We start from the raw sequence: 24769 nt of genomic DNA on the forward strand, positions 1-24769 counted from the left end.
GACCTGTACTTAGAAAAGTATAGAACATTGAAGAAGAAAAATAAATAAATGAGAAAATATATCATACTCATGGAAAATAGAATTAACATCATTAAAATGTCTATACTATCCAAAGCAATCTACAGAGTCAATACAATGTCTACCAAAATAACAATAACATTTTTCACAGAACTAGGAGAACTAATCTTAAATTTTAAATGGAACTGCAAAAGGCCCTGAAAGCCAAAGCAATCTTGAAAAACAAACAAACAAAAACAAAGCTGGAGGAATCAGGCTACCTGATACTGCAAGGCCATAGTAATCAAAACAGCAAGGCAGTGACTTAAAAACAGACACACAGATCAATGGAACAGCGTAGAGAGTCCAGAAATAAACCACAATATAATCAATTAATCCATGACAAAGAAGGCAAGAATAAAGAATGAGGTAAAGATAGTCTCTTCAATAAATGGTTCTGGGAATACTGGACAAATATATGCAGAAAAATGAAACTAGACCACTTTCTTATACCATATACAAAATAAACCTAGATTAAAGAATTAAATATAGGAGCTGAAACCATATAACTTTTAGAAGAAAATCGCAGAAAGTAAAGTCTTTGACATTGTTCATTTAGATATGTATTTTAGGGCAAGGGAAACAAAAGAAAAAGTTAAATGGAACACCATCAAACTAAAGAATTTTTGCACATTGAATGAAATCATCGACCTAGTAAATGGAAAAAATATTCACCAATAGCATATCCTATAAGGGGTTAGTATCCAAAATATAAAAGGAAGCCATCAAACTCAACACCAAAAACAGAAAAATAATCCAGTTAAAAGTGGCAAGGGGACCTGAATAGCCATTTCTTCAAAGAGGGCATACAGATAGCCAATAGACAAACAAAAAGATGCTCAACATCACTAATCATCAGAGAAATGCAAATTATAACCACCATGAGATATGACCTCACAAAAGTATTGACAAAGATGGAGGGAAAAGAGGATCCTCACGCACGATTGGTAGGGTTGTAAACTGTTGCAGACACAATGAAAAACCGTATAGAGTTTCCTCAAAAATTAAAACATAGAACTACTGTATCAGTGACCCAGCAATTTCACTCCTAGGTATTTATCCAAAGAAATCTAAAACACTAATTTAAAAATATGTATGCAACCGTATGGAGCATTATTTTCAATAGACAAGATAAAGAAGCAACCTAAATATCCATTGATAATAGAGTAGGTAAAAAAAGTGGTGCATATATACCATGGATATTACTAAACCAAAATAAACAATCAAATCTTGCCATTTGTAAGAACATGAATGGACCTAGATGGCATTATGCTGAGTGAGTAAGTCAAAGGAAGACAAATAACATATGATTTCACCTATATTTGGTATCTAAAACAACAACAACAAACAAACAAAAGAGAAAAAATCATCTCAGAAGCACAAAGAACAAATTGAGGATTACCAGAAGAGAGGAGGATTGGCAGGATGAGTGAAAAAGCTGAAAGGGATTAAGTACAAATTGCCAGTTATAAAAATAGCCACAGGAGTATAAAGTGCAGCCTAAAGAATAGAGTCAATAATATTATATTATTAGACACAAAATTAATAACTATGGATGGTGGCAGATGGGTACTAGATGTACTGGGATGATCACTTTGTAAGTTCTATACGTGTCTAATCACCTTGTTGTACATCTGAAAGTAATACAATGTTGTATGTCAACTGTAATTGAAAATGAATTAATTTAAAAATAAAATCACATTCAAAATAATTAAAGAGTAGAGTCTCCCGATTTTTTTTAAAAAGTCATTGTTCCTCAAATGAAAATCAGTGAATTCCCCTTCAGAAGCACTTCACTACCACACCACAGCAGTGGCAAACAGGTGACTTGTGTGACAATCCTCAAGCACCATGTCCAATGAAATCTTCAATAATTGTGTCACCGAAGTCTAGTACAGTATTATTGCTGTTGTTACGTCTGATGATTATCAAGGCATCACAGACAATTAGGGTTGGGATTTATTTTGTCTCACTAGCTATCTCATGAATGAATTCCTCTAACAATGATTTTGAGAAATTATTAAGCAACCTAAGTCTTAACATCTTCAGTGACACTGATCTCAAAACTATTCTTGGAGCATATTTTATTAAGCGTTTGTTATGGTAATACATTTCATCTTTATAAGCAAGCAATTTTCTCCCAGTTAAGCCTACCAGCATTTGTTCTGACCTCTAAAATCACAAAGAATGAATAAAATACTTCTCTCTCTTCTGTACTAAAGTGCTTCGAGTATCTCAAATTGCTGTATTTTTCTCAACCTGTCTTTTAGAGCAAACATTTTCTTGGATTCACATATTTTTAGAAGCATGTACATATGCAGCAAAAAGGAAAAAAATCAGCTTAGGTTGTTAATAATCATCAATCTTTTTCCCTTTTTTAATTAGAAGCCTTCTTAGAAATTATGTAAGAAGCCTACACATAAAAGGTAATTGATCACATAATCACAGCGTTCCCTGCTCCTGAGTCAAAGCAAGTTCTCACAACATGTCTGACGGGAAAGCTCCAGAAAAAAAAAATAAGTCAACGCATCTTATCACTAAAGACTATATTCCCGATTCAGTTTGGTCTCCATATTTTACAGATGAGAACATCATGACCCAGGGAGGTTCAATATACTGTACTGGCAAACCTAAAACAAATACAAATTTCTAAAATTTCTGGCCTTCCATATTCTGTAGACAGTTGGAAGCTACTTCAAAAACCAGCTAGTGAAATCCATCATTTTAGTGAAGTACACGAGGTCTTGAGAGGTAAAGTAATTGATTCGCATCTCCTAAATTTCACTCCCCTCTTTCTAAAATACTAAAGGCAAACTGAAAGGTATTAAATTAGACATGTTACCCACTGAATACATCTTCAATAGTGGTGGTAGACAAAGGCAGATAGAGATATTCTGTTAAGATATTGCCTAGGCATCTTTTATATTATCAAATAACTAAAAGGTATTGCTTCATTGCTTCGAGAATGGAATCTAAAGAAGTCAAAAATAGGGAGCATATATTCATACAACTCACAAAGCAACATTCACTATTATAGAGAAAGAATTTATGTAGGCACTGTAGGTTAGGAGAGTATAAAGTTAAGCACTTTAATTACCATATGGAAGCTATTCATTAAGATTATGTAGGTTCATAATGTACGAAGCACATTTGAAAATGAAAACCTTGGGTAGGGTCAGGGAAAAGCCATGTGCCATAAAAAGCATATTCTGCCAGCAAATTAAATAAATTTGGCAGTTCTGGAAAAGGCCATAGATTCTGTGCAGGAACTCACTGAGCATCACCTACGCTGGCCTGTGAGAGAGTGCCACAATCTATTCAAAAATAGGACTCACCAAGGGACATTGACAATAATTTGGCATTAAGGAAGAATTCATGTAAATGAAGGATTTACTTTTCATTAACTTTTATTAGGGAAAGTCCATATCTGACAGGGCATGCTTTACACATCTTTCTTTTTAAAAAATATATATTATTGACTATGTTATTACAGTTGTCCCAATTTCCCCCATTTGCCTCCCCACCCTGTATATCCCATGCCCTCTGGCAATCCCCCTTTAGCTCATATCCATGAGTCATGCATCTAAGTTATTTGGCTTCTCCATTTTCTGTACTGTTATTAACTTGTCCTTGTCTATTCTATATCTACCAGTTTATAGTTCTTAATCCCTTAATCCCTGCTCCTTTCCCCCCATTCTCTCCTTTCCCCCTCCCCACTGATAACCCTCCAAATGATCTCTATATCTATAATTCTGTCTTTGTTCTACTTGTTTGCTTAGTTTGTTTTTTTAGATTCAATTGTTGATAGTTGCGAATTTATTGCCATTTTAATATTCACAGTTTTGATCCTTTTCTTAAATAAGCCCCTTGAACATGTCATATAATGATGGCTTGGTGATGATGAACCCCTTTAGCTTTACCATGTCTGGGAAGCACCTCATCTGCTCCTTGATTCTAAATGATAGCACATCTTTTCATCTTCTTTCGTGCAATTTTGACCACTATGTGAGCACATAATGTCGGTTAGTCACCAAGGTCAGTAATTTCCATTAAGAAAATAATTTGTTTTGTTTTGCTTTTGTTTTGTTTCTCTTTTATTTCTCCTGATATTATTATCTACTTAAGGGTTTATTTTTTAATGCCAAATTGTTGAACATGGTGAATGAGCTTCTTAGGAAAAGATCCTTTTCAGGAATTAACTAAAGCCATATATGTATTCAATTAAAAAATAAAAAGGAAAGACTGAACATTTTCACCTTTACCTTTATTTTTAATGCTAATTCATTTCCCATCTTTTTGCATCCATTTTTGTATACACATAAACTTATTTTATTTATATCTTATACCATATACTATCCCAAACATACCTCTATCCTGCACTCATTCAGATCAGTGCAACATGCTATTTTAAACTGTACTTTCTTTTTTTTCCCCCTTTCTCCAAATGGATTTTTGGGAGTCTTCAACTGACTACACATAAGCATATAAGCTGGGGGAGCCCATCCTGAACTCCTTGTTTCATGAGAATGCACTTTGCACTAAATGAAATGCTAAACAGATTGGCAACCAAGTACCACTGAGCAATTAGAGAGACTGGGACAGTTAACTCCGAAAGGAATGTATTGAGAGACACTGCATATCTAGACATCACGGCAGAGCATCTTTCTGAATCTAGGTTTTGGAAGAACTTTCATTTGGAAAGGAATAGAACTTATTTTGTATCTCCCCAAAGGGAAAACCCAGGATAAATGGATTCAAGTTACAGAAAGGCAGATTTTAATCCAATGTTAGAAAAAGCTGGAAAGTTAAAGATGTTCCAAAACCCAGTGAGCTACTTTTGTTGTTTGTGTCAATGGAATTACTCAAGCAGGAATTCTTGTGCTGGTGATGAAAGATACATACATAATCTAAGACTGGATTGGTTGACCACATCTCTCTACCAAGTCTTAAAATTCCATGACTAATGGAACAAACATCTGTTCTATGCTCCACATACTCCACATACACAAAAACAGGTATTAAATGCTTTCTTATATTCATAGATTGATTGACTTATTCTATGAGTACCCTGGTACAGTGTATGGTGGGAAGGGATATTTTGACTTGTATCTTAATTTTTCATAAAACCCTGCCTCTACGATCTAAACACAGAGCTCCAAATTAATGCTTAAGCTCTTGTTTTGCTGTCAAAAGCACTGTTTCCACAGAAAAAAAAGGTCCTAGAAAAATACAGGATACACAAATCAACATATCTTAACTTGCCTTTTCTCTACACGTCATTTTACCTCAAAGGTTTTTCTAAGAGTAATGGAAATATGAACTCATAAATAAAATTATTTTTCCAGCTACATTGATTTTTTCCATCCACGTTTTATTTCATCTTATTTTAAAGTCCTCAGAGTATCCATGGATTTCAATAGATTCTTCTTATTTTTATTGCTTTTCTATTTATTCACTTTTCCAAAATCTTTCTTTTTTCTCAAAGATTATTTGTTCTCCTCAGTTTGTCCTTTTTTCTCATCTATATTTTACTTCTCCACTTTTTTTCTTATTTGTATAATGATAAGATCTTTTCTTAATTACAGTGTGCATTTCTTTTATTTGCCAATAATGTAAAAAAAATTTTTCTGGTTATTTTTCCTCAAAAATTTATAACATTTTGGTTTAAGTCCCTCCTTCCATATGAAATATAAGCATACCAATCCTTCTTTTGTACGACTAGACTTAGTAAGTTGTATAAAATTTAAATTATCTTTTTGTTGCATATGCAATAATTTTAGACTTATTTGGTTTTTTATTACAAGGCCTCATTTTGGAGGAACTAATGAATTATTTTTTTATAAAACATATTGAGTCATGGGTGAAGCTAATAATAGGCAAGAGCCACAAGTTAAGGGAATTAAAACAGAGTACAGGGAAATATAGGTGAGGAGAAAGGCCCATATGAGGGTGAAAAGAATAAATGGCTGTTTTGTAAACATTCAGTCATTTGTTCAATGATAAATGAATAACAAACTCTGTGGATACAGAAGAGTTTGTGAAAGATAAGACAAAATTATCCTCAGGAAACTCAGAATTAAGCATGAACGTGAGTTCCAGCTCAGCTTGAGAGACATAGGAGGTCCGCCCCACTTCATTCAATTCTGAGTGGTCTTAACCACAGTAGATTTTCCTGAACTTTGTTTTTTATCTATTAAATATGGCTAATAATAATGTCTAACTCAAGGTTCCTTTGTGTGAATGAATTAAGAAAATGGAGATTAAGCTCACTAACACTGTGCCTGACACAGAGCAAACCCTCAGGACACATTTGCTATTATTATTGCAGAGTTTGCCAAACAGGCCCAGACTCTCCAGGTGGAGGGAGCCAACTATGCAAAGGCCCGTGGGTATGAGAGATTGTAATAATGCAGAAAGATGCAAGGCCAGAGCACAGAGTGCATGCACGGCAAAGCATAATATATCAAATAGAAACATGAGTAGAAATAGGATCATGAAGCACAACCAATCATTTCAGAGCTTCATTGGACATTAGACCACATACTACTTAATGAAGTATAATTGTCCAGTCATTAATGGTTAATGGTTGATCAATGAAAATGCGTGTAAATCAAAATGCTTTGCTTTGTTTTTATACACAGACAAATCTTAATTAAGCTATCATTTAAAAAATACTACAAAAATACTGCCACACACATGCACACCTATAGACACACTTGCTGTTTTTTTGTAAACGCCTACCAGTAATTACCCTAGAACAAAGGCAGCAATCTAGTCACAAGTTTCAAAGATTCTGAAAGAGTCACAAGGACGTAATGCAGAGCCTTATGAACAAGCCTTAGAACATCCTTAGAACAAGCCCCCACAGGAGCTAGAAGGACCAGTTCTTCTAGTGAAAAAGGAAATCAAGAATGTGGGTGTTTCCCTGTGCTGACTGAGTGTTTATGTTTTATAGGTTATGACTGCAGGAGTTTGAGCCCTGGGGGGCTAGCTCCTTTGCAAACATAGCAGCCTGGAAGAGGTAACGCGGAGACTGCTGAAGGGAGCAGTTTCCATCATCCTCACATGCCACCAGCTGAGTTCCGGGAAAAAAATGCAGAAGACATTAGGGTACATGCAGCTCTCACACCTGAATGACATGGCTTAGTCAGGTATTTAGATTTATTAGAACTGGCTTACACCTACTTTTCTGTAACCAGATAAGTAACGATCTAAATGTTATAATGATTGCATTTGAGTTAAAATTCACAAAATAGCCCATTTTATATTTTCAAAGATACATTACATAACAATTATATGAAGGATGTTGAAAGTGGTATATTAAACAAACATACAAGTTCCCTTTTCTTTCGTATATAATTAGTTGAGAAAACATCATAGTGCCTTTCTCTGAAAAGGATAGTGCTAATTATCTGTACTCTTTATACTTAAAAAAATACATCTACCACTGGAGGGAATTAAGAAATGCAGAGCATGCTGACATATGTAAAGATGTACTTGGGTTGGACAATTCTTCCGAACCAGTGGGCTCTGTGTAGTGGATAAACACATCTTCTAAATGTGAAAGAGACAGACTATTAATCGAGCGCGCAGACGAGGAACAGCTGCACGGCTTCGTGAGAACCGCCATACCTGTTGATTAATGGAGAGGCCTTAACAGCACTCTTCTTCCGAGCGTCTTGCCATGAGGAAAGGGGAGGAAGGGAAAGGTAGTGATGGCAGCAACACCTGGGGAAGGGAGATGGGGAAATTCGTAAAGGGAAGATCAGCAGCCCCTCCACGACGGTGTCCGTCCACAGACCTCGCCAATAAAACAATTTCCAAAAACCCTGAGCTTGTTTTTTCTTTTTCTTTTTTCAAATGTATATCAATTTCAAAGATAATTTAAACAAGGTAAGTATTTTGAAAGGAATAAGCTGAATATTCTCACAACCTGAATCTTCCAAGACTAGAAGCTGGGACACATAGCGAGCGACCATTTTATTCTCGCTTTTTGACTAGACAGGGTAGCAGAAGGCAGGACTTTGATAGGTGGGTATAGATTATTTTCTACAACAGATTTAAGAGAAACTGTAGGATAACTAATATCAACTATATATATATGTACATGTGCCTTTCCCCAATACACAGAGTATTATTGTCATGTCCTCTAACTGCTTCTACCTGATGGCCATGTAACCGGCTCACAATGCACCTTCTCCTTTACTGTCTCCTCAGGGCACACAGTCTTGATATCAAAATAACTTCAACTTGTTAATAAAAACAAATTAAATTTAGTAGAATCCTTATATACTGCAAAAGGACCAACTAATCAAAGTTGTAAAAGCTTCATGTTTTAATTATATTTTTATATATATGGTTTAGTCTGGACTATATGTATTTTTAAAAAGAAAATACGTAGGATTATGTGGAAAGAATAAAAAGAAAATGTTTAATAAATAGTTAATAATAATCATCAATTATCTGAATTTTAAAAGTGAGTAACTGGTTTAATGATATCAGAATCTGAAATAATACCAAACCAGGTAACCAAATACTGCTACCAATTTAGCTTTTAGTATTTGTTTTCTAAGAAATCTTTAGTTTTGCATATTTACATTTAAATAAAAACTAAATATAAAAATGATTTTCATGTTATTTAAAGAAGCTTTTATACATAGTAGAGAGAAACTTACAAAAATATATGCACATTTGATGGAGAGGAAAAGAGTGTCCCACTGTGGAAGCAAGAAATCTTTTTGTGTATGGAGGCAGGGGCTGTATGGGAAATGCCTGTGTCCGCTCTCCCCTAAAACATACCATTTTAATCTAAAAAGCAGTAAAAAAAAAAGCAATGTAAAAAAATAAAAATAGAAAAATAAGTTTCCTTTATGGAAAAAATATTTTTTGACCCTCATGACCAATAAGTTTCTTAGAGTTATTTACAAAAGGGCAGGGCATTCTTGGAGTTTTATCTAAAGACAGGGATTTTCCTGAATGTGTGTTTGCATTCCTGTTTCTGAACCAGATATAAAACTTTAATCCTGATGTTTAGGAAAGCAGCTATCACAAAAATCTTTGGGGGTTGGAGCATGCTAATCCTTTTGGTCTTGCCTAATCCTGTTTAGACAGGGTGTCTCAAAACTTTCTCAACTCCTCTTGTCTTTGACACACTGCTTACTATTAGCTATCATCTCCATTTAAAATAAAATGACTCAACTAATGCTTAGGCAACAGTATTAGTCAGTCCTTGAATTGAGAAATTTGCAAACTAACTGGTTATCATAAAATTAGCATCAAAAAATTCTGAGGGCATAATCAGTATCTGGGCCTGCTGTGTTACTAGAAATAAAATCAAGTAGCAAACTGAGTTTCTTCTGATACAATTGAACATAATTTTGTAGCTTTTTTCCTTATAAATTTTTATCTTGCATTTCATTTAAAATATTAATTGTTGTTACCCATATTTTAAAATTTAAACCCCTTTCCAAAATTAAAGGCTAATAAGTATCTCAGTAATATTGAAGTTAAAATACTAAATCTAATTATTCCAAAATTTAAATATTCCTCAGTGATTATTTGGGGTTCAGCATTTCATCTTCGGAAGAATCAAATGTGGGAGTCTCACAAACCAGGAAAAAGAACCCAGGTGCTCTTAATTTGTGGCAAGATATTTGCATGGAATACGACACTTTTTTGTATGCTGGCTCACAAAAGTTTATGGATTTTTTATATATAGTAAATTATTCTTTTGACCTTAGGAATGATAGGTTATTATGAAGTAATATACTTGGACATTAGCACTACACTGTGAGAGATACAAAAACAACCAAAGGTTTACTTAATGAGAAAAAATACAGAACACTAATAGTGTAATTTATCAAGAAGTAACAAGTAATATAAAATGATTCTATAAACAAGTGAGCTTATAAATAACTGAAATAACATAGACTGATAACTTCAATAATTAAACTGAAATTTAAAGAGTCATAAATTTAGTCCTGGCTGGTGTGGCTCAGTGGATTTAGTGCCAGCCTGTGAACTTTAGTTCACAGCTTTAGCATTGCTGGTTCAATTCCCAGTCAGGGCACAAGCCAGGGTTGAAGGCTGGGTCTCCAGTAAAGGACAAGTGAGAGGCAACCACACATTGATTTGTTTCTCCTTCTCTTTCTTCCTTCTTTCCCTTCTGTCTAAAATAAATAAATAAATATAATGTTTTTGAAAAAAAAGTCATAAAATTCATAGAGTAGAGAATACAATGATATGAATTAAGGAAAATAAAAGTGAAAACTTTTTTCTTTCTTTGAAAACTTTTTTTTTAATTTGCAGGACCAGAATAATACAATAATTCTTGGTACTAAAGGGTTCTTTGGTAGAAATTGGCTTATAAACAATGACATGAACTAGATTTTCAGCTACATAAAAAAAGAAAAAATGGACCATATGATACATGAAAATAAAAAGCAGATGGGAAGATAATTTGTGATTATTATTGGACAGCATTGACAATAAAAACTTTGTAATGAGATTGGTTTTCCAAAAGGACAGGAACTGGAAATTCCCCATCATGTAGTAGAAACAAGAATACGGGTTTCTCACTGTAAAGTCTGCCTCATCTAGCTTCTTTTCTTTTCTTTCTAGATGTATGCTCAAGATAGAAATACTGATATTAAGATATTAGCTGTGTGATTCAGTGAGACAAGCACAGAGAACCCATTTTAGGTACTAAACTAAAGGCTTAATTGGTATTCTCAAGAACACAATCTTTAGGTGGAGTAAAAGTAAGGGTCAAATTTTGGAGTGCTTGCAAGTTAAAGGCAATACCTAAGGGGAGTAAACTTTGACAAGACAGAGACTGAACTGGTTCTGAAAGACTGCTTAGGATATACATAAAGGCTGAAGAAAGAAATGGTTTGCAGAAAGAGAAGCTGACACAGCTTAATGCAGTGTGGTGCAGAGGAGGTTGCTGAGTACAGGCGAGCCTGAAGTTTGTCCAATCAGAATTGTGTGATAAGAGGACCAGCAGGACACACCATGACTGGGAGAAGAGACACATCAGGCAATTGATGGTACTAAAGATGATTTAGGCAGTGACACTGCTGTCCTCTGCTGATACCAGTAAAGTGTTACCAAAGCCTGATATTTCTGGTACAAGGGTACCTGGCAAAAGCCTACTACCATATGCCATAAGCATTCCTGATAACAGTATCATTTCCCTTATCTTATTTGGGAGGTCCTCCTTTAAAGTAAAATTTTCATAACAATTAGAAAACAGGTATTTTTAGCTCTAAGTCTGGGTCACATTTTGACCCAGGATTCCTCTGAACAGGAACAGGGAGCACATTCCTCTGGAGAGACCATGCTCCAGGCAATGAATGACGTGGTTCAGATTCTTTCCTTCCCCTTCTTGCTGATAGTGGCTGGTTAATTATAAAAAAGTGCATTTTCATAATCAGTGGTAGTGTCGTAGTATTTACAGGCAAGGCTGACTTGTGGAGAGGCTGGCCTGTTTGTGCTGACTGTGGCGTGGAGGATTAAGAAAGATGGGTTCTGCAGGGAACAGGAAGAGGTGGAGTTGGGAATGTCTGCAGAGGATGGAACACTACATCACCTCGTAGCACTCAGGAAATCACTCTAGTGTAGATACGACATCACCCATTTCACTTACTGTTAACAAAGAACAGATAGTATTTTTAAGTTATAAAACATACAATCATGTATGCCTTCCTCTTCAACAAGGTTATCGGTCAGGACTTAGCTACTGAGGCCACAGGGAAAAAAAAATACAAGGCAAAGAAAAAAATCATTGTTATAGGCGCCACCTGAAGCTTTTTCAATCAATAAGAATTACAACTGACTTAAGATGAAAGAATAATTATTAATCCTATATTCCACTCTTTTTTCACAAGTTTATGGTATTTAGTATCCTGTATTATCTTTTGTATTCTTAAAATGTAAAGGCAATTTGAAGGCATAGATTGCAGAGGTAAATGGCAATAAAATCTACTAAATAAAAGTGGTTAATATTACCAGCTACCATCTTCAGTAAGATCATTGCACAATGAGGATGTTAGTGAACAGTATAAAAAGGATTTAATTGTAAACTTTAGCTACTAATGCCAAATTATACGTTAATTGGGTTTGGTAAATTTATAAATTTAAATCACAATATAGTAATGCTAGTATCTGATGCTTAAAATTTCTTAATTCGAGTAAATCATGAAAAGCCTTTTGTTTGTTCTCTTTCCTAAAGATATTCATAAATTTCATTTAATATTACAGACTACTTCCTAAAAATCAAATTTCATAATGAGAGTTAAAATGTTGTCATATATAAATCAGAAGTTTAAGCATTTTTTCTGACAATTCTATTAAAATTTCAAGATTTAGATACATTAGAAACATTTTATAAATTTTCTAACAAATCTATATTTTGCTTAATTATTTTCAAGTTTTTAATGTTTTACAAACCCCTCTAAAAATGTCATAATTTATAACCTAATAGCATGATCCATTATGTCCTTTATAAAAACTAACAGCTGTCCTGGCTGGTGTAGCTCAGTGGATTGAGCACTGGCCTGCAAAACAAATAGTCGCCAGTCAGGGTCAGATTCCCAGTCAGGGTACATGCCTGGGTTATTGGCCAGGTCCCCAGTAGGGGGCATGTGAGAGGCAACCACACACTGATCTCTCTTCTCTCTCTCTTTCTCCCTCGTTTGGCCTCTCTAAAAATAAGTAACTAAAAAACAAAACAAAAACTAACAGCCTACCTCAATACCTGGTTTGTTGCTGACTAACTAACTATATAATATTCACTTAGAATTTTTACTTTAATTAATATATTATTTTACTCAATTGATAGAATTAATATTTTAAATTTACTATTTTTAAAAGTATGTCTTAGTAGGGGTTTTGCTCCCTCCCTCCTTAACTTAGAATTGAGTAAATGAAACTATGGAAAGACTACATTTTCAGACAGCACATTCATAGTCTGTAACTAAAGGCTGTTATCACGTTATTTAGATTTGTTCATCAAATATTCAATGAACGCTCAATCTGTGTGAAACTCTGTATTAAATACTGCTTTAGCTAGCACTCCTCAAACAAGGTTTTTTTTTTTTAATTTTTGAAAACTACAGAGGGCCCAAAGCCTGTTTGTTTCTATGTGTGGTATTACATCACTGATACTCATCATATTTAAATAAAAATTAAGACACCTTAAAAATCATTGCAAAGGTATTTGAAAACAGTCATAACAAATCCATCCTATGCTGACATAACAAACAGGTAGAAGAGTGATAACTATAATATGTACTAATGCAGACCTGGGATATTCAAAGAGCTAAGACAAAGGGTGTCAGCAAGGGCTCCACAGAAGAGGTGATGATACCTGGAGTAAACTTCAAAGAATGAATTGAAAGAGATGCAGATCAAAAGGCCCTGAACAGACATTTCTCCAAGGAAGACATACAGAGGGCCCAGCGACATAGGAAAGGATGCTCAGCATCACTAGTCATCAGAGAGATGCACATTAAAATGACAATGAGATACCACTTCACACCAGTGAGAATGGCCATCATAAAGGAATCAACAAACAATAAGTGTTGTTGAGGTTGTGGAGAAAAGGGAACCCTAGTGCACTATTGGTGGGAATGCAGACTGTGGAATTCCCACTGTGGAATTTCCTCAGTAAACTAAAAATGGAACTGTGTTTTGACCCAGCAATTCTATTGCTGGGATTATACCCTAAGAATCTTGAAACACCAATTCAGAAGAACCTGTGCATCCCAATGTTCACAGCAGTGTTATTTACAAAAGCCAAGTGCTAGAAACAGCCTAATTGCCCATCTGTAAATGAGTGGATCAAAAACTGTGATAGCTTTACACAATGGAATACTATGCAGCAGAAAGAAAGACGAACTTCTATCCTTTGTGACAGCATGGATAGATCTGGAGAGTATTATCCTAAGAGAAATGAACCAGGTGGCAAAAGACAAATACTATATGATCTCACCTATAAATGGAACCTAAAAACAAAACAAATAAATGAGCAAAATAGAACCAGAGACATGGAAATAAGGAACAAACTGAGAGCGACCAGAACAGTGGGGGAAGAGGGATAAAGGGGAAAATAATGGGAAGGTTTAGGCAAGCAATATGTATAAAGGACCCATGGTAATGGACAACACAGTGGAGATTGAGTGAGGGAGGGGGTGGGAATAGCAGGGAAGAGCAACGGTGGCAGGGTGAAATTGGGATAACTGTAATAGGAAGGAAGGAAGGAAGGAAGGAAGGAAGGAAGGAAGGAAGGAAGGAAGGAAGGAAGGAAGGAAGGAAGGAAGGAAGGAAGGAAGGAAGGAAGGAAGGAAAATAGAGAAGACAAGAAATGAAAAGAGGTTGAGACCATTCCAGGGAGAGAAGGGCAGACACAGCATGATGTAATAGAGAGAACACATTTTTTTAATTGACAGATTTTCTTCAAACCCCATCTCAGTAACTCACTGGCTGCATGACTTTGAGTAAACCACTCTCTTGTCAAATAATAAAACCTACATATGAATAATGCTGTGAAGGCTGAGTGAGATGAAATGTATAACTTATCCACATGGGTGGCAATAAACACTCAGTAATTTTTTTTAATATTTATTTAAAGATACGGATTTGTTTTTCGGGCTGAGAAAATAGAATACAGTGAGGTGGGGAGGACGGAAGATATAAACAATAGTGAAAAGATGGATGAAATTAGAATCAGTATGGAGGTTAAAGTGAGTATGAGTAATTTTAAAAAACATAAATATAACAATATAAAATAAACTACCTTAGAAACTCTAAAGAGAAAACACTTTTACAGACTTTAGAAAATGCATAGCAAACCTTAATTTCCACCCAGTGCCAACTTACCCTCTTTCAGGAAAACAAAACAGATTGTAATTTTAGAAAAACATATTCAAGGATCTTTATAAATATAGAATGAAATGTGTAAAGAATAACATGGATGGTAGAAAACTTAAAGACAAAAATTTAACCAACTTCTTCCACAGCTTGTACAGGTTTCCTTGATCTAAACCTTCCAGCTTTTTTCTTTTAAATCTGATTTCAAATATCAATGAATGAATGAATACAATAAAAGACATCTTTAACTCCATATGGGCAATGTATTAAGTTCTTGAATTAGCAACTATGATGTTCTAAAAATGAAATTAAAAATCAGCAGACTCATCAAGTTTACTAATCAATGTCAAATTATCTAGAAAATAATTTTATTAGGAGTATGGTGTGCAGAGAATGTGGTGATTTTCCCCAATATTAGGTGCGTGCCACCCAGATGGTATCTTTGATCCTCAAGGACCTTCATGCATAGAATGTTGAGAAGAAGTACTTCTTATCTACAAAATTAAGATATTTTTTGTTGATGCACCTTAGTTCTATCAATTAGGACACAGAGGATAAAATATAATTAGTAGAGAAGCACCATTCTGAAATATAAAATATACTCTTCATGAAAGCCAGGTTTAGAATTTTATTAAACACAATAAATATCCTGGCTTATATACTAACACTCGCTATAGTGAGACACCAATGGTCAGCAATAGCAGTATGAATTTTAAGTGAGAAAGTTTGCAATCCTCCACAGAGTTTAGAATTTGCTTATTCATTTTATTATACAGAATGCAGTAATCAATCATTTTGACTTATTTCTCCACCTCCAACTCTACTTAGACCAAGTTATTGAAAGAGCAAGCAAAGAAAAATAAAGCATAAAAGCCAAGGCGGAAGTTGCAGATGGACAACGGACACAGAGGATATTAACTTAATCTTGAATTAACTCCAGAAGTATGTACTGAGCATGTGCCAAGCACTGTCCTAGAAGCTGGAGAGATAATAAACATGAAAACATGATTGCCATCCTCATGTAGCATAAAGTCTAGTTGAAAGATATGTAATGAACAAATAAATGCAGGCCCCCATTCTACCCAGTGCACATACAAATAATTCTTGGGATTATTTTCAAGAGAATTTTGTTGTAGAAATTACATATCATAAAAATGAAACCATGCTCTTCAGTTTATAACCTCTCCCATCCTGAATTCGTAGGTATAGACTAAGGCTCCGTATCCAAATAGACAAAGGTCCAATCCTGTTTGGCACACATCATCTAGGACTGACCCTTTGATGTCTTAATGGTGGATATTCAACATTAGATGATCATTTTTTATCTTTGTTTTCTAGTCTCATGTATGTGTACATACATGTGAAGAAAGGACATAGCAATCAATCTATGGTGATAATTCTAGGATAAAAATTTCCCTACTCAACCATCCTTTCTTAGAGCACAGTTTACTTATAGGTTCTTCATTTAAAGTTTCTCTTTTTTTTTACACTTTTTCTTGCTACCTCCCTTCTTTTAGTATCAATTGCCATATTCTAACATAGTCAAGTCAAACAACAGTTATCAATTCTGAGTGGACTTAGGCACAGGAATGTAATAATCTACTCACAATTGTAAAATGTGTTTTTGACAAAAATGCTTCAGCCTTAAATATAATTAGCAGAAGCTACGCAAAGCCATTTCATGTTCCACTAGATTTAAATACTTCGTATTTAAAACGATTTCCTTTAAAAAGTCAAAATAATTCCACACTGAACTGTTATTTATAGTTTTGAAAGCTCAAAGAATGATTACTCACAGATATATGGAATAGAAGGAAAAGAAAACAGTCTGTTCACTCTATTTTTCATTTGAGATACTTCCATACTGTTCTTAGTCAATGTATTTTAATTTACTTTTAAAACCCAAGCTGTTCTTTTACTATAAAACATTTCAGAGTCTTAGTAAAACTTTCCTTTTTGTATTATTTTCTGCCCAACCTACTCATGTACAACCAAAGAGATAAGCGACTGATCTGAGTTAGAATTCACTTAATACTTGAGAACAAATTTTTCAACACTGTCATTTAAATTACATGAACTAAAATGTCAACTTTGGGTAATGCTATTCCTTCAAAGCATGTAACTTATTTCATTATGTATGTATGAATTCATCATGTTTTATTTCAAGCCTATAAAATATGGTATGCTCTTGAGAAACCTGACAGATGATAAAACTGCATCAGAGTGGTACATGTGTACATGTTTTCATACTTCCACAAAATTGCTGATTTCTTTTCATTTCAATCAGCTGTCAGAATTGGTTGACTAGCATCAAATATAATAAACAGCATATGGGCCTGCTAATATATGTGAAGAACTTGTTCTTGTCTCACTCCCAACATACATGCTCTTTTATATTTCAGTTAAGTGATACATTTCCTGGGTTGGAGGGGGACTTAAATGTAAGCCATATGCCACATGAATTTCATTGTAAAAAAATAATGGCTAAGCTTCTTTTGAGACTATTACACAGAAATAAATTAAATCTCGGTCTTAGTAGCTCTCTTTTGTACAAGGTGCTCAAAATATGCTTTTGTATGCTGCTCTTGTATATTTTATGTTTATAAAGATATAATTTTATATTGTGTAACTAAAGTATTTTAAGTTTTTTAAATATTTAATTAGTTAATGAGGATTTATTATAAGAAGAATCCTAAAATCACCGTTTTTAAGTTAATACTTTATCAACTATGTGCACTGAATTTCTCAATAGAGTTTTGATCAAAATTAGTTCAGAAAGTGTCATTATAAAAACTTCTTTAAAGTTCAAGGCCAAAAAATCCACTCTTTAAAATGTGTACCAAAACTTTTAACGTTTAATCCCTGGAGGATGAAGAAAGAGGTTAAATACACATTGCAAAGCTGAATGCAGTTTCAAAGCATTATCGTAGCCCTGAGACCCTCTTGCCTATACATCAATGCTCCTCGTTCTGGGGTGTTCACTGGTCTTAAATCCAGGCCTGTGCTCACCAACCTTGCTCTGTTTTTCTTCTAACATGAACCCTATTAAACTCCCTACTCTGAACTGAGCCTTCCATTTTTTGCCAATAAAAGAAACCAGTAAGGAAAAACATCAGAAGCAGGTATGCCCGTGGGATGTTACATTCTGTGTAGGAGCATGGTTTTTTTTTTCAAAATAAATGTGTATTCTAAATTTTCTTACATCAAATTTAGATTTGCAAAGCCAGGCCATGAATGCTAAGAAATGCTGAGGGCTTACTTCTACAGTGGTTCATGCTTTTGAGATTTCAAATTACAACAGCATCCCATTTTTACAAGGCATTACCAGAATATTCTCCAATGTGTATATTAGATTCTTTTATGGAGACAGTCATGTTCCTACAAGCCATAAATTTAATAAATTACCAGATATATAACTTTCATTCTCACATTTACATTACCAAGTATTTTATGGAGCAATTTTCTTAGTCAGAGCAGAGAGACTGTGCAATGATATAAATAAGTAAATAAATACTATTTCCACATAAAGCCCTAAATTCTAAGAGAAAATAAATATGCGTAAGTCTCACAAGAATACCAGTCACTATTAAGGAGAATTCAGCTACGGGTAGTTTCTATCTCAGATTGCCTCCATGAAGGTTTATTACAAGTAATAGAAGGACTTCATTATAACAAGCACTGCAGAAGCCAGAAACAGAGTGATGGCTGGCTTCCAGTGCAGAGAGAAAGAGCCTGAAAAGCTTAATATGCCATAATACCAAAACTGTTATTATAAATAACTGGTACATTAGCATCAGATTACCATACATTTTTAATAGAAACTTGAAATACCAACTCTGTCAGCATTAGTCTTGGGGCACAGGATTTCTTGTTGAGACCTGTCGTTACATGTTAGCAGTGCTAAGCCCAACTGCTCCTGGGGATTTTTAGGCTGATATTAAAAAAGAAAATTCCACGTAAGGAAAAACAGACCTTTAGGTGTAAAAGATATTTTGAAATGATGAAATATGTGAGCAATCCAGTGAAATAATCTTGAAGCAATATTTTCAAATACATAGCTAGTTTAACACAAACAACTAGAAGTTGTTTGAAAAATACAAACAAGTTGTTGCAGTATAGACAATGCTATGAGTCTATACTGCAAAAGTGTTAAGTATACATTTTGTTCTCGGGGGTGGGCAATAGCAGGCATTTGAAAACTACAGCCTTAAGTTAACTGTACAGTTTTTTATGTTATTAGTATTTTACTTAAAGGATTATATTGGATTCCTGGTTGGCATGTTAATTAATAAGAGAAAGTGATCCAAATGTTAAAAGCACATGGACTGCAAATTTTCCATTCGCAATTAAATAAAGCCCATTTTAATATATAAAAGATTACTTATGTTTATGATATTAAGTCTTTATACAGTGAGAGGCTGTCGAGTTTGCCATTGATGAAACTATTGGCTCTAATTTAATAGAACATCTCCAAAATAAAATATGTCTGAAGGCATCATTTATTTGTCAAATCAGTTTTGCAACGTGCCATGGCCTTCTCAGCCCAGCCCATTAAGAAGGGTATGTGTGGGCATGTCCATGTGGGTGCGTGTGTACGGGAGTGTATGTCTCCCAGATGACTGGTGCTAGATCTTCTTACAGTTTGCTCATAAATTTCAGAATGAGTGTCCAAAATATATAGTAACAGAGGTCTTATTTTCCACATGCTGAGCTAGCGAATAAAACATTCACCCTCAAAATTGTTTAAGAAGGCATACCAAGTACATATAGATAGTTTATAAAGTCCAGTCAGTAAGGACACTAGTTAAATGAAGTGCAAACAATATTATAATGGACCCTTTTGCTCGCTGGCATACCTTTCATTTAGAAAGATGTGTGTCTGAGCAATAACAGGTAGCAATATATCTCAAGCAGCTAAAATGGAAAAGGCTCAGAGGCAGGCATCTCTCCATGTGCTATATTGTGTCCCCTGTTAGTCTCTCCCTTACTGAGGCCAGAGAACTCCCCTCACCACTTCAGAAATGCCATGCCTTCTTCCCAAGGAAAGAAACAAAGGCCTTAGCACTGATGTAAGTTCTTAGCACAATGCCCTTAGCATTGTGAGTGTGTGTATATATACATATGTGTTTGTGTATATATGTACATATACATGCACACACAATGTTCATATATATAGCTATACTATGAATTGTCTCATATATATTGTCATATATATGTTATATACATGTACGACAATTACAAATGAACAGCCAAGCAGACAGAAGTTTTCATTTGCTTAATAGCTAGGTCAATTATTAGCAAGTTAATATGGCAGCTTCTCACGAAAAAAGATTATTTTTTACTTTATCTTATATCGAAATATGCATTATCTTTTCTTCATGTTGCTTCCAAATAAATGAAGTAATTCTGTATCAAATAAAATATTATTTTAGTATGAAAAGCAAATTACAATATATTAAATGTCAGCACCCACTGAGTCATTGATCTACTTCTGTAAAGCATGTCTCCTCCTGAGCACAAGAAAATGGAGTGAGACATATAATACTTGAGAATAGGTGAGCTGGAAACTCTTCTGTGCAGATGACATATATGGCCTTTTACTCATTTATTCTAGTGATTTCATCTGATGTATTTTAATTTGTTATTGTATGTAAAGAAACTTTCTAAGCAAGTTTGAGCAAGTTCAATAATTCAGATCAACCAATAATAGCTATAATTAAAATAATTATTCCCTAGAGAGGCCAGGGGACTTGTGTTATAGTTAAAATGTGTGCCCAAGTCTCTAAATAGGTATTTCCTAACTTGGTCATGTATTATAAAAATCACGGTATTTAACACAGTCTAGTAGTTGTGAAGGTAGTGATAGGTGTATGGAAGTGTTTTTCCTATACTTAGCCTACAGAGAGAAAAAAAATTTTTAAATAATCCCACTAAGTTTGCATACTAAACTGAAACATTTTGCTTATTTTGTAATTTCCAACATTATTGAGAAAATATTAAAAGTATTATAGTGTTTAAACCTCTTTTACTACTTGCTTTATTGAATAAATTGCATAATTAAAAAGTTAATTGCTTTGTTACCACAATCTTTGAAAGTCTCTGGACCAACTCCAGAAACAGGCTTCTAACTCTCTTTTCTTGTACACATGCGTTATCCCATTGAGTGAAGCACCTCTCCAAACGTGGCAGAAGGATGTCATAAATATGTGTGCATGTGTATACAGAATGCACTAGCAACAAAATCGAAGCATGTAAAATATAACTATTAAGTTTAACCAGTCAATAAAGGAGCTGGGATTAATTCTTACCCTATTACAGGTACACTGTACAGTAGTACATCTACACTTCGAATCAATAGGTTCTGTGACTTTAAGCTAAATGACATGTAATAAAATTCAAAATACTGACTCTGTTCTGCTGTGATTCTGAAGAAAAAAGGTCCATTAGCCTCCTTCAGATTTTTGTGATATGAACAGGATTATTTCCTTGGAAACCCTAAGTATCAACATTTATGTTACACTACAATTTATAGTGGTTCTGATTGATGAAATAAAATTTGGCTTTACACAAAATTATGAAAAACACATTGTTTTTAAATAAGTTTTTCATATAAATAATAGGGGAATCTCCCCTGAGAGTAGGTAGGGAATGAATCACTGCCTGACTTAGACAACGAGACAATGAGATCAGTGATTTGCCCAAAGCTACATAAGAAGTTAGTGCTTGCAAGACATACAAAACAAAAGCTAATTTTTTCTACTTAAATTTTAAAATAGAAATTATTATAATGGCTATAATAAGTTTTTAAGGCTTTGAATGCAGTCATGCAAATATAGCTTTTCAGAGCTAATAGCAACAAAAGAGGAATAATAAATAACGATAGCTGCTATGTATTGAACACTTGGTGTTGTCAGACATTAACCACAATTTTACATATCTTTCTGTCTTTATCATCTATAAAATACAGGTAATAGTATCCTCCTCAGAATGATTCTACAAAACAAATTAAGATGTAGAGCCCTCCGATTAGCAATAATGTATGGTAAAAGTATAAGTTTATTAGTTTAGTTTTCCCTTATATTTTTATCATTTATTTTTATATACTTGACAAGGGTACTATTTCATTGTTCTAGTCAACCTTTTTGATAAAGTATCCTCTTCGTGTTATCTTGCTCTTCTCTGGTCCTTCTCTTTTTGTGTGTGTATAAGTCTAAAATTCATTTGTTTCTGACATGAGAGATACTTCATGATGGCTTGATCCCTGTTAAGTCTCTTTATCCCTTTATGTTTGAATTATATTATAATTGGGGTGTTTTGTACTGTGTCCTGAAAATTATCTCAAATACCCCACAAAAGTTGATTTTTGCAATTACAAATGTATCAAGTTTAATTAGCCGTTTAGAAGGAGATGTGAATAAGTGCTATGAATTGGTGCCCAATTGGCAGAGCCTACCCATGCCCTGATTTGCGACAGCTTTACATGGCTTATCTTACTGGCATGATTATTTCAGAATTGTCTGTAATCTCAGTCTTTTAAGAATTGCTCTGTTACTGGGCATGGAGTGATCTTTAATAATTATTTGATGGGTATCTCTGTGAGTTACTGGTTTCTGTCATTTGCTACTTCTTAACAATAAATTCAGAAAAATACACACAGGTCTCTTTGAGACAGAAGCCATTTAGCTGCAGAAAATAAATGTGAATCTATTAATATATTTTGAATTATATTTGCTATAAATAGTGACACTTGTTCACAGGACATAGTGAGCCTTGTGCTCTTAACCTCGTAAACCAATAAGAAATTCAAAAGTGGCGACACAAACAACTTATCTTGAAGGCAAGTTATAAGGGAAGCCAGTGACCATGATTGTAGGCAAGCAAACAATAATACATTTAATAAATAGGATGGACATTGTGCGTTTGATTTAATATAGAAGAAAAGAACTGTGCAACCAGATGATTTTTAAGGAACCTATAAGTGAACATAGTATAATAATAATTTGATGTAATTTTATTAAATACTAAGTACCTAAAAATTTAGGTTCATGTATAGCTGTACATTTACCTTTAAAGGGAAATAAGGTAGTGATTATTATAATTATTGTCCCCGCCCCCTCCAGGTAGTTCAGTTGACAGAGCAGGGTCCCCACAGGCCAAGGCTCTGGGGTTGATTCCTGGTCAAGCACATTCAGGAAGTAGCCAATGATACATAAATAAGTGGAACAACAAATCCATGTCTGTCTGTCTGTGTGTCTGTCTATCTCTTTCTCTCTCTCCCCCATTCCCTCCTTTCTCTTTCTTTGAAAATCAATCAATAAAAATATATTTAAAAAATAATACATTTTGTTCCCATATTATGTGAATTATTCTGTTTCCTTCCTGGAAATGCGATAGAGTTTGACCCAGGATCCAGACTTTTGGCATCGATTTTTTACAAATCTACATATTAAATTATATACTACAAGACAGTGCAATTCAGTTGGATTGAAGAAGGATGTTTTAAAACTAAAAACTGATTGAACAGACTTTGCTAAAAAGTATCCCCAAAGGAGTACTGAAACTTCACTGTCTGAAGTGACTCGAATATAATGACTTTTGGTAGAGAAAATGAATTACTTGATCTTCAGAATGTCATAGAAAAGATATTATGAGGAAGAAAATGTGCATGGGATGAAGGTTGGAGAGGCAAAGGAGTCAGGTTATTAGAATAGATAAAATAAAGAAAAATATGAAACATCAGAGTCGGTCTGGGGACAGTCCTTCAATCCCCCTTCAAAATGAAGTGACTGTCAGAGGATCTGGGAATTTGCCACCAGGGCAAAGAAGAGTAATATGCGGTCCCTGTTATCCTCAAAAACTTTAAAAAATATACAAAGGCTAGTAATCAAGTCAGAAGTCTTATGCTTTGTGCCCTGAAATAGAATGTGGTTACTTAAGAAAAACACACATGAAAAACCCCTAAAACCATGGACATTGATAGAACTAATTTGAAAGCTACTTGATCCTGGGGGCATGGACTGTAAGAGAAAAACACATGGGGTTTGATTTCACAAGAGAAGATAAAAACAGTCTGGGGCTGAAATAGGCGAGAATTAGATTTCAGATCATCATTATTCTGGGAGGAAGAGATGAACCAATGTTGTCCAGGAAAACTAGAAGTGCCTCTCAAAATTGAATTCTTGAAGAACTAGTGAAGGCTGAATACAATTGATCACACTGAATAGAGGGCAGTTAGCTTAAGGGGAGAAACTCTGATAAAATATGGTTTCATGTGAACACACTGCTTCCAATCACCTTTTCAAAGATGATCTATGGTTAACATGCCTCATTCAAAATGAAGGGAAATAACAAGCACTGGGCCCTAAACTCAGTTTCCTCGTCTTTGTATAATTGAAGCCTGAGTTTATTTTAGGTGAGAATTACTGGTGAAATGAGGAGATAAGTGATTTTTTAAAGTACACATCAGTCTGGGAGATGTGTTTGACCCACAGCTTTGTGTGTCAGTTGCGTACTCCAGAGCAAGGGCAGGGAACTCTGCCAGGAGAGCACCAAAATTGATGAATGATTGCTTGAGTGTTTAGATAATGCGAAGACCCCATATAAAAGGATCCAGAAACAAGGAGAAAAAACAAGGGTATCTATATAAGAGCACTTAAGGCTGATACTAAGAAAATCATTTAATTTAAAGGAAGAATACGCAAATTCCTTGAGATAATTTTAAAGAAAAGAGAAAACAAACAAACAAACAAGCACAACTTAGAGACATGGGGGAGCAGTTAGTACCCAGGGTTGCAAGAAGCCCTGAATCCAGGGAGCCAAAGCGATGTCTTTTGGGGGGTGA

General features: G+C 34.5%; 1 protein-coding gene across 6 annotated transcripts in view; it reads right to left on the minus strand.

The window, feature by feature from the left end:
* Nucleotides 1-24769, minus strand: part of PCDH7 (protocadherin 7) — a 410332-nt gene that overhangs the window by 187877 nt on the left and 197686 nt on the right. For 3 of the 6 annotated variants that reach the window (XM_053672409.1, XM_053672407.1, XM_053672406.1), the window contains one exon: nucleotides 7690-7785. The exons of the other annotated variants lie outside the window; for them this stretch is intronic. In XM_053672409.1, coding sequence (XP_053528384.1) covers nucleotides 7711-7785 — 75 coding nt within the window. In that variant the 3' untranslated portion in view covers nucleotides 7690-7710. The remainder of the gene's footprint in view (nucleotides 1-7689; nucleotides 7786-24769) is intronic. 6 annotated transcript variants of the gene reach the window in all.

Source organism: Artibeus jamaicensis, unplaced genomic scaffold, assembly GCF_021234435.1.
Source record: "Artibeus jamaicensis isolate MK-2021 breed Jamaican fruit bat unplaced genomic scaffold, CSHL_Jam_final contig_76, whole genome shotgun sequence".
Lineage (NCBI taxonomy): Eukaryota > Metazoa > Chordata > Mammalia > Chiroptera > Phyllostomidae > Artibeus > Artibeus jamaicensis.